At 41.2% G+C, this 11,518-nt stretch overlaps 1 protein-coding gene across 3 annotated transcripts in view; it reads right to left on the reverse strand.

Moving 5' to 3' along the window:
- Nucleotides 1–629, reverse strand: part of ptbp1a (polypyrimidine tract binding protein 1a) — a 33,282-nt gene extending 32,653 nt beyond the window's left edge. For 2 of the 3 annotated variants that reach the window (XM_034195298.1, XM_034195296.1), the window contains exon 1: nucleotides 500–629. In XM_034195298.1, coding sequence (XP_034051189.1) covers nucleotides 500–507 — 8 coding nt within the window. In that variant the 5' untranslated portion in view covers nucleotides 508–629. The remainder of the gene's footprint in view (nucleotides 1–499) is intronic. The other variant, XM_034195297.1, reaches the window with a different exon arrangement.
- Between the last annotated feature and the right edge of the window lie 10,889 nt (nucleotides 630–11,518).

The following is an 11,518-nucleotide window of genomic DNA, read 5'->3' on the forward strand; positions in this document are numbered from 1 at the left end:
CCCGAAATGCTTAAACGAGACATCTTCAACATGGCTCTGGAAGTCCACGGGCAAATGAATGCGGAAATGAGACACGTTGCTTTAGCTAGCACAGCGCTCAAGTTCCCACGAAACCAAGTTACCGAGCTAGTTAGCCACTGTTAACCAACTATCGTCTATCTTAAAGCACAATAGTCAGTGTATTCCGTCAAAGTAATTAAAACGGACTTATTCCTTTATTTGTGTTCAAATAAATGTATTGTGAAGTATTCTTACGAAGGTTAACTAGCAACTGCTAACCATGCTGTTGCTAGTTAGCTGACGCTCCTGCTAACTGTTGCATGTTTTGAAGAAGGAAAAAAAAAAGTGTTCCGAGTAAACTTTCCGCGTCTAACGGGCACGCGAACCACATATGGCAACCAGAACAACTTAACGAGCGCCCGAAACATCGAAAGTAGTTAAGCGGCAGTGTGTCTGGCTGACATTTTTTATGTCTTAAGTGGTTCTTTTTTCCACTTACCCGTCCATTGCACAAGAAAAAAACTGCAGGTCTGAAGCGAAGGTAGGGCGGCACACTGGCTTGATTTTCTTACAAAATGGCTGAAGCGCACGGAGCCGAGAGCTGATTAGTCAGCTTGCTTCCACCAGCCAAAAAGAGGCGGGGACAAGCAGCGACTTGAGTGCCTATTGGATAAGGCGGCTGTCGCTCAGTGAAAGAAAGGAGGCCGCGGCAAATTTCCACGTAAAGGAGACCCAGCGTGAAACGTCAGCAGGCTGTGCTGTACAAATTAAGGCCGAATTTTTCAAAAAAAAAAAAAAAAAAAAGTTGAAAACACGTTTGTAAATAGTTGTAAAAATAAAGAAAAAACAATTCATAAATATGTAGTAAAAATTTCGCAGCTGAACAAACTTTTTAAAGTAATACAAAGTTTATAATTATTGCATTTATGCCAACGAAGTGGCTACGGGTACGTACATCCGTATCTTCTGCAGGACTGCTAAAGGTACGGACCGAGGTTCACTGAAGATATGGACAACGTACGGATGAGTTTTGAAGCCTTGCCGGACCTTTAGCCGCATATGGCACGGGTACGGACATATTTGCGCATTCTGATTGGTCGGTAAGACACCCTCCGTATCTTTAGAACGGTCTCTTTAGATACGGGTCCGTACCCGTAGCCACGGCTTTATGCCAATATTATGCCAATATGTGTCTCCTGCAATAAAAAAAAACAAATCTTTAATGTGTTTTTCAAATAAAAAGGAAAAAAAAGAGAGAGAGAGAGAGACCAACAGCAACTTATGGACCTGACTATGACAACATAAAGGCTTATGTTGTCAGAATCACTTTCACTCCCAGTTTTCTTTAGACAAGTTAAGATATGAAAACATCCCTCAAAAATGACTCACTGGATGAGTTCAATTCAGTTATGACCATGATTTCCATCTAATAAATATATGTAGCCCCGACTTAAATTAAGCACATCTATGCAAGATAATTTGATTTAATTTAGTTGGGACTACATATATTTATTAGATGGAAATCGAGCCAATTGTTTTAATAGGGCGCCCGACTGACCACAGGACACCCTACCTATTTAAGACCTGGAGGCAGAGACTAAGCACCAAGATGGACCAACGGACTCTGTTTTTGTTGTTTTCTATTTCTTCTGTTTGTTTGTTTTTTTCCCCCATCTTTTGTAAAAACCTTGTAACTGTTAGAATGGCCTAAGCAGTGGTTCACCCCACTCAGTCTGTTCTGCTGGAGATTTCTTCCTCATTATCACCAGATGAAGTTTTTCCTCACTGCCACCTGTGTGCTTGCTCAGGGTGGTTGTTAAGGTTAGACTGTACCTTTGTGAGGCAGCCTTGTTGTGATTTGGCACTATATAAATAAAATAAATTGAATTGAATTAAACTGAAATTGAATTCCAAGTCAATGCATATATCTTAGACTTTGTTATATTAATTATTCAGAAATACAACCAGTATTTTTGCTGAATGGTAAATCTATAAATATTTCCCAAACAACGATTGACTGCACAGGGATGAGACTTGTGAGGGAAGCCAGCAAGACCCCCATCACAGCTCTGAAGGAGCTTTTTATGGGGGGGGGTTAGCTGGAGAAACTGCGCAAGGTGCAGCTTTTGTCTGTTGTATCGATGATCACATCCTTCTTGGTGGAGTGCAACAGACAAAGACTCACTTTCATTCTTAGCTTAAGTTTCCCATATACAGTAGTGTTCAGAATAATAGTAGTGCTATGTGACTCAAAAGATTAATCCACGTTTTGAGTATATTTGTTATTGTTACATGGGAAACAAGGTACCAGTAGATTCAGTAGAGTCTCACAAATCCAACAAGACCAAGCATTCATGATATGCACACTCTTAAGACTATGAAATTGGGCTATTAGTAAAAAAAAAGTAGAAAAGTAGGTGTTCACAGTAATAGTAGCATCTGCTGTTGACGCTACAAACTCAAAACTATTATGTTCAAACTTTTTTAGCAAACCTGTGAATCACTAAACTAGTATTTAGTTGTATAACCACAGTTTTTCATGATTTCTTCACATCTGCGGGGCATTAATTTTGTTGGTTTGGAACCAAGATTTTGCTCGTGTACTAGTGTGCTTGGGGTCATTGTCTTGTTGAAACACCCATTTCAAGGGCATGTCCTCTTCAGCATAAGGCAACATGACCTCTTGAAGTATTTTGACATATCCAAACTGCTCCATGATACCTGGTATGCGATATATAGACCCAACACCATAGTAGGAGAAACATGCCCATATCATGATGCTTGCACCACCATGCTTCACTGTCTTCACAGTGAACTGTGGTTTGAATTCAGAGTTTGGGGGTCGTCTCACAAACTGTCTGCTGCCCTTCGACCCAAAAAGAACAATTTTACTCTCATCAGTCCACAAAATATTCCTCCATTTCTCTTTAGGCCAGTTGATGTGTTCTTTGGCAAATTGTAACCTTTTCTGCACATGTCTTTTATTTAACAGAGGGACTTTGCGGGGGATTCTTGCAAATAAATTAGCTTCACACAGGCGTCTTCTAACTGTCACAGCACTTACAGGTAACTCCAGACTGTCTTTGATCATCCTGGAGCTGATCAATGGGTGAGCCTTTGCCATTCTGGTTATTCTTCTATCCATTTTGATGGTTGTTTTCCGTTTTCTTCCACGCGTCTCTGTTTTTTTTTGTCCATTTTAAAGCACTGGAGATCATTGTAGATGAACAGCCTATAATTTTTTGCACCTGTGTATAAGTTTTCCCCTCTCAATCAACTTTTTAATCAAACTATGCTGTTCTTCTGAACAATGTCTTGAACATCCCATTTTCCACAGGCTTTCAAAGAGAAAAGCATGTTCAACAGGTGCTGGCTTCATCCTTAAATAGGGGACACTTGATTCACACCTGTTTGTTCCACAAAACTGACAAACTCACTGGCTGAATGCCACACTACTGTTATTGTGAACACCCCCTTTTCTAATTTTTTTTTTATTAATAGTCCAATTTCATAGCCTTAAGAGTGTGCATATCATGAATACTTGGTCTTGTCAGATTTGTGAGAATCTACTGAATCTACTGGTACCTTGTTTCCCATGTAACAATAAGAAATATACTCAAAACCTGGATTCATCTTTTTAGTCACATAGCACTACTATTATTCTGAACACTACTGTAGCTGTTTGCAAATAACTTTGACCCTGTGTGAATTTGAGAAGATCCAAAGTAAATTCAAATTTGTGCACCCAATTCTTGTTTTTTAATGTCATAAATAATCTGGTCTAGCATGCTTCTCTGACCGTACTGCCATCATGCTGATGCTCACGCAGAAGACCATCACTGTGTGGCCCAGCACAGCTGTTTCTATGCTACAGGACTGTTTTGAGCGAACCAAGTGGCAGACCTTCAGAGAGGCTGTGACCAACGAAGAAGCGATGGACCTGGGGGACTATGCCTCATCTGTTTGGAGCAACATCAGGAAATGTATTAATGATGTTACATTCACCAAGAAGGTCACAAAATCCCCAATGAGAAACCCTGGCTGAATGGAGAGGTGTGGTGCCTCCTGAGGGTGAGGGATACAACCTTTAGATCAGGAGACACACTGGTATTAAGAGTAGCCAGGAGGAATATGGAGGCTGGAATTAAGAGAGCAAAAAAGTCTACACCCTCAAAATGACCCCCGGAGCATGAGAAAAGGTATTAAAACTATTGTTGATTACAACAAGAAAAATTCTGAATGCTCCCCAGACTCATCCCTGCTAAATGTTCTTAACACGTTCCATACTTGCTTCGAAGCCACCAACCCCTACTCCAACTCCAGCTCCAGGCTCACTGTTCCATCAGCTGAGTTGCTCCTCAGATTGTCAGCAGTGGATGTGGAGAGCACATTGAAGGTATCAACCCCCAGAGAGCAACAGGCCCGGACAACATTCCAGTAAGGATTCTATGAGACTGCGCTCCCTTTCCCTGGCTGTGGTGTTGGTGTGCCTTAAGACATCTAACATCATCTCCGAGCCCAAAAGTGGAGCAGTTAAATGCATGAATGTGAGCGCTTACTCCGACATGGTTTGAGCAACTGATCACGGCCAATATAAAAAAAGAACATCAAGTTCAACTTGGGACCGCTCTGTATTGGATGCAGGACCATCAATAATTCACTCTGCTCTCGCTCACATCGAGAGTGTCAGGCTGCTCTTCCTGGACTTCAGTTCTGGGGGATGCCACCCGGCTCCCCTCAGGCAGGAGACTGTAGAGTATCAGGACGAGAACAACCAGGCTCAAAGGCAGTTTCTATCCTGAGGCTGTAAGACTGATGAACTCCAGGACTTATTGAGCTCTGCACTTTCCACTGCTTTGGTCCACTGTGGAGCCTTTTTATGACTTGCTGTTTGTTTACATCCCTACACTGAAAGGTACTATACATCTGCATGCCTTTGCACTGCCCCATTCCACTATGTTATATTTATTTGACTGTGAACATAGTTTTGCCTGTCTGTCCTTTATGACTCCTTTACTTCTTACAGAAGTATTTTTTCCTTTTCTTTCTATTGTTGTTATGCACCAATGATACCAGATCAAATTCCTTGTATGTGAGAACTTACTTGGCAATAATAGAGAAGCTTGAATCTTTGACTGGACTGGGTTGCTTGACGTGAGGACGTTTCGCTTCAAATCACAGAAGCTTCCTCAGCTAAAATTCTTGCTTTGGTAGTCTGACTTCTGTCTTGACTCTTGTAGAGAAGGAGCAACCCAGTCCAGTCGAAGATTCAAGCTTCTCTACTATGGAAACCACCTGGACAACTGAGAGCCTACACAGAAATACCTGGTAATAAATTTAATTCTGATTCTAATTCTGATTTAATTGCTGCACTACAGTGAAGGTGAATTGTAAAATCATAATTTTTCAAAATTGTAATTTGTACAGAAATGATTTGTTATTGAATTTAGTATTATATATTTATTTTGGACATACATGACACTGGTCCTGAGGACAAATTTTGTTTGCGTGTGAAACATGTATTGCAAATAAAGGAACCTTGAGCTTTGAACCTTGGTGTATGCTGCACAATCATTCCACCCTGACAAAAGAACAGTTCAAAGACATCATTAAAAGCTCAAAATGACAATGACATTCATGCCCATGATAAGTGGATCTAAATGTCCGACCACAACTATTTGTACACACACACACACACACACACATATATATATATATATATAAAATTTTAGCTCAGCATTGTCAGGAACTGTGACGACTTGGCACGACAGGCAGGTGGACACAAATGCAGACTCATGGCTCAGAGGACAGATTTAGAAAAAGGTTTAATTCAAAAAACAGGCTCTGGTCAATACACAGGGTCACAAGCAGGCAGGCGGAGGTCCAGACAGTCGTGAGGCGGCGGCGTGGTCAGTAACGGGCAGAGTTCCAGCACGGGCAAACAGGTGTATTAGAGGAGGCAAAAAACAGAGTCAAAAAACAAGCAGGGTTCAGGCACAGAGAAGCGGGTTAACTGGCTCAGGCAAAGTCAAAACAGGCGAAGGTCATACACGGCAAGAAAAACAGGCTATGGCAGAAAACACGAGAGGCTTGGAACGAGGCAATATGCACAACGAACTAGCAGTGAGCTGTGGAAGACAAGGGGTTTAAAAGCAGAGGATAATCAGGGCGTGATGAGATGCAGGTGCAGGAAAGAAGGCGTGGCTGAGTGAGACAAGAGTGGAGTGACAGGTGGGTGTGTCAGACAAAAGCAGAAAAGAGGAATGTGACAGAACAAATGTTAAACAATTAGAAAATAATGATACCTAGAATATAAATGTGGGAAACAGAATAAACAAATGAAAAGGCAGAAACAGAACAGAAAATTGAAGGCTGGATCTAAACTAGATGAGAACTCAACATGTGGCAGGAGGGTACAGAAAAACCTGAAGGACTAATGTGCTCAAGACAGAATGACTGAATAACCAGAAAGTAAAGGATGAAGACTAAACTAGAACTCAATAAGTGGCTGAAGTGTAACAGATAATCCTCAAAACCTAATGTGATAACACAGAATGACTAAATAAAAGACAGAGACTAGAACCAGAACCAAACTTAATGTGGGTGAAGTAACAAATCATAAAACCAAGACTAAAGTGTAAGAAATAGAAAATAAACACTCAGAGCTAAACAGAAGGACTAAGACAGGGAAATGGACGGAGACTGGGGGACAAAAGCAGGTTCTGGGCCGGTCCAGGACCAAAGCATGACAAGCATTGCATAATTTTTACAAGTTAAAAGTATCTTGACTTACCAGCTTGCCATTTTTTTTTGTAGTTGATTTGCATCTCATGACTGTCCTGTCTCTTGACTCATTAGGAACTGGGATTGAAGGCGGGCGATATCTTTTTTTAGCGGGCAGACAGAATTCTGCACCCTGCTATTATTAGTTAAACTGTCATGGAAACAGCAATTCAGAATTAAGCAGTATTTCCTGCTTGCTGGGAAAAGGTGCAAGCAAAAAAGTTTTTGACAGAAAGGACTTAGAGTGGCAAGAAACTTCGAAGTGTACAGTCATGAGTATTATTAAAATCCAGTTTGCATTTTGCCATGGACTCTGGGGGGTAATGGGAACACTCTGAGGAACCATGCAAGCGACAGAGAAGGATTGTAGCTTAATGTGGACTTTCTCACCGTGATGAAGCCACACTACTTACTTACTGTTCACATCTCAACAACCTATACACCTAAGGGCTCCACAAAGTAAGCTTGTAAAAAAAAAAAAAAACCCATTGATTTGGAGTTGGATTCCTATGAAATGGCCACCCATACTTTTGGCTCAGAGTTCTGTGACTTCTTCCCACTGAATACTGGTGTTCATCAAGGATGTGTTCTGGCTCCTACACTGTTCAGTGCTTGCATGGTTTGGGTGTTAGGTAGGAATGTTGAAACCAGCAGCTTTGGTGGATTTGTCGGCGAGAAAAGGTTTATTGACCTTAACATTGTAGAATATGCTGCTCCTTGTCAAATCAGTGGGTACCCTGATTGCAACGTTTGAGGAGTTGAGCGAGGAGTCGGCGTGTCTGGTTTTGCAATTGTCCAGGGTCAAGATAAAGATCCAGGCTTTCAGTGACTTCCTGGACTCAGCCATCAGAAGTGTATCTGTCTGCACTGGAAGTGTCAAACAGAGATTCACTTGTCTTGGCAAACATGTTCCTGTCTCTGGGGCCTCTGCCTTTTAGCTCAAGAGATGCTTGGGAAGATTTATGGAGTCATGAAGTCACTGGACATAGATGGTAAGCATGGCTGATATCTTTGCAGGAGAATGAAGGTCAAAGTCTTTAGGGTCTTAGTGCTTCCTGTCTTACTGTATGGTTGTGAGAGTTGGACACGAACCAGTGATCTAATTAAGGCAATGACTTGATGCCTTTGAAGCAAGATCTATTTGGATTCTTTGGCATTGTTGGAATAACTTGTGCAAAAAAAAGAGAAAAGGTTACTTTGGTTCCCTCTGGCTTCTTCCCAAAATAGTCAGAGTGTGTATGAGTTTATCTTTGTATGTGCCACCTATGGACTGGCGGCCTGTCCAGCGTGTCCTTCGCCTCTCACCCAGTGACTGCTGCGATAGGCTCCAGCTCCCCAAAACCTTTAACTGGAATAAGCAGGTTCAGGAAATGAATGGATAGATATGAATAAAAAGAAGAATAACAAAAAAATAAATACATGAGTACATTTTGAGTTACATGAGTGTCATGAGTTAATCCCACTTCAGCACATAAACAAAATGGCATTACCATTTAAAACATTTAATATTAAACTGCATGAGCCCAGTGCTTCTATCCTTCACTGCAGTGGGGAAACAATAGCTGAGAAAGCCAATTCCTACTGTTTGTCACATCTGGGAAGGAGGTCGATTTCCTGTGGTGGAAATGTTGCTATATGCAATGGAAACTGGGTGCACAAGAAGAAAACAGGACTTTGAGTGGCAAATAGTGGCAAATCAGTTTCCTAGATGGTTATGACAAGGCAACAGAAATTTGGGAAGGTGGGGGGGCAGTCCCAACAAGTCCAACCTTAGACCGGCTAATGGTAAAAAACCAAATGCAGTGCATCCAGAAAGTATTCACAGTGCTTGACTATTTCCACAGTCCATTATGTTACAGCTTTATTCCAAAGTGGAGTAAATTCATTTTGTCCCTCAAAATTCCACTCACAAGTCCCCATAATGACAACATGAAAAAAGGTTTTGAAATTTTTGCAAATTTATTAAAAGTAAAAAAACTAAGAAATCACACGTACGTAAATATTCACACCCTTTGCTCAATACTTTGTTGATGCACCTTTGGCAGCATTTACAGTCTGAAGTCTTCCTGGATATGATGCCACAAGCTTGGCTCACCTATCTTTGGGCAGTTTGACCATTCTTCTTTGCAGCATCTCTCAATCTCCATCAGGTTGGATGGGGAGTGTTGGTGCACAGCCATTTTCAGATCTCTCCAGAGATGTTCAATCAGATTCAGGTCTGAGCTCTGGCTGGACAACTCAAAGACATTTGCAAAGTTGTCTTGAAGCCACTCCTTTGATATCTTTGATGTGTGCTTAGGGTTATTGTCCTGCTGAAAGATGAACCGTTGCCCCAGTCTGAGGTCAAGAGCGCTCTAGAGCAGATTTTTTTTTTTTATCCAGAATGTTGTACATTGCTGCATTCATCTTTCCCTCAATAGTGTCCCAGTTCCTGCCACTGAAAAACATCCCCACAGCATGATGCTGCCACCACCACCATGCTTCACTGTGGGGGTGGTGCCTGGTTTCCTCCAAACATGAAGAATGAGAATTGTGTTTCTCATGGTCTGAGAGTCCTTCAGGCGCCCTCTGGCAAACTCCAGGGGCCTGCCATGCACCTTTAATTCAGGAGTGGCTTCTGTCTGGCCACTCTACCATACTTGATTGGTGGATTGGTGCAGAGATGGTTGTCCTTCTGAAAGGTTCTCCCCTCTCCACAGAGGAATGCTGGAACTCTGACAGAGTGACCATCGGGTTCTTGGTCACCTCCCTGACTAAGGCCCTTCTCCCCTGATTGCTCAGTTTAGACAGGTGGCCAGCGCTAGGAAGAGTCCTGGTGGATCTGAACGTCTTCCATGACGGAGGCCACTGTGCTCATTGAGACCTTTAAAGCAGCAGAAATGTTTCTGTACCCTTCCCCAGATTTGTTCCTTGAGACAATCCTGTCTCAGAGGTCTATAGACAGTTCCTTTGACTTCATGCTTGGTTTGTGTTCTGACATGCACTGTCAGCTGTGGAACCTTATATGTAGACAGGTGTGTGTCTTTCCAAATCATGTCCAATCAACTGAATTTACCCCAGGTGGACTCCAATTAAGCTGAAGAAACATCTAAAGGATGATCAGTGGAAACAGGATGCACCTGAGCTCAATTTTGAGCTTCATGGCAAAGGTTGCAAGTACTTATGTACAGCACATGTGATTTCTTAGGAATTTTTAAAAAATACATTTGCAAAAATCTAAAAAAAAACAAAACAAAAAAAAAAAACCCAAAACAAAACAAAAACACATTGTCATTATGGGTATTGTGTGTAGAATTTTAAGGAAAAAAAATGTAATCCATTTTGGAATAAGGCTATAACATTACAAAATGTGGAAAAAGTGAAGCGCTGTGAATACTTTCCAGATGCGCTGTAGCCCAGAGAATACCCTACATACACCACTAATAATAATAATAATAATAATAGGTTAATAAATTTTGTTGGTTTATTGTCTTGATCAAGGTAGGTGACATGTGGATAAAAGTGGAAATAAGCCAACATCCATTTTGTTAAAGGCAAGACCCAACCTGCAGTTATTTGACACACTGTATTTATTTTCTCCCCCTCTCTCTGTCCCACGAAGGCGTATCCTAATTTTTGTAAACAGTATTACCAGTTTATCACAATGTGTGCCGATAGTTTGGTCATTTCCGTGCACATGGGTTAATTATCTGTCCTAACCTCCTTCACTCTCACCTTTTAAAATCTCTTTAGTGTGAGCAACTATTGGAACAGTAGTTGACATGCGCCCCCTATGGGCACATTGTGTGTAGTGCTGTGCCCATGTTGTCTTCAAGCCATTTATTTTTTGATTTCATTTTTGAGTGTCTGTAGTGACATACTGCCAAGAATGTATACACATGCATAGTGTTGTGCAAAAGTTCAGTTAATATATATATATATATATATATATATATATATATATATATATATATATAAACAGAAAAATGTCTAATATCAGTAAAAGGGGGTGTTCACAATAATAGTAGCATCTGCTGTTGATGCTACAAACTCAAAACTATTATGTTCAAACTGCTTTTTTTTAAGCAATCCTGTGAATCACTAAACTAGTATTTAGTTGTATAACCAGTTTTTCATGATTTGTTCACATCTGCGAGGCATTAATTTTGCTGGTTTGGAACCAGGATTTTGCTCATTTACTAGTGTGCTTGGGGTCATTGTCTTGTTGAAACACCCATTTCAAAGGCATGTCCTCTTCAGCACAAGGCAACATGACCTCTTCAAGTATTTTGACATATCCAAACTGCTCCATGATACCTGGTATGCGATATATCGACCCAACACCATAGTAGGAGAAACATGCCCATATCATGATGCTTGCACCACCATGCTTCACTGTCTTCAATGTGAACTGTGGCTTGAATTCAGAGTTTGGGGGTCATCTCACAAACTGTCTGCGGCCCTTGGACCCAAAAAGAACAAATATTTCTCCATTTCTCTTTCAGCCAGTTGAGTTCTTTGGCAAATTGTAACCTCTTCTGCACATGTCTTTTATTTAACAGAGGGACTTTGTGGGGGATTCTTGCAAATAAATTAGCTTCACACAGGTGTCTTCTAGCTGTCACAGCACTTACAGGTAACTCCAGACTGTCTTTCATCAACCTGGAGCTGATCAATGGGTGAGCCTTTGCCATTCTGGTTATTCTTCTATCCATTTTGATGGTTGTTTTCCGTTTTCTTCCACGTGTCTCTTTTT

This window comes from Thalassophryne amazonica, chromosome 19 (genome assembly GCF_902500255.1).
Source record: "Thalassophryne amazonica chromosome 19, fThaAma1.1, whole genome shotgun sequence".
Lineage (NCBI taxonomy): Eukaryota > Metazoa > Chordata > Actinopteri > Batrachoidiformes > Batrachoididae > Thalassophryne > Thalassophryne amazonica.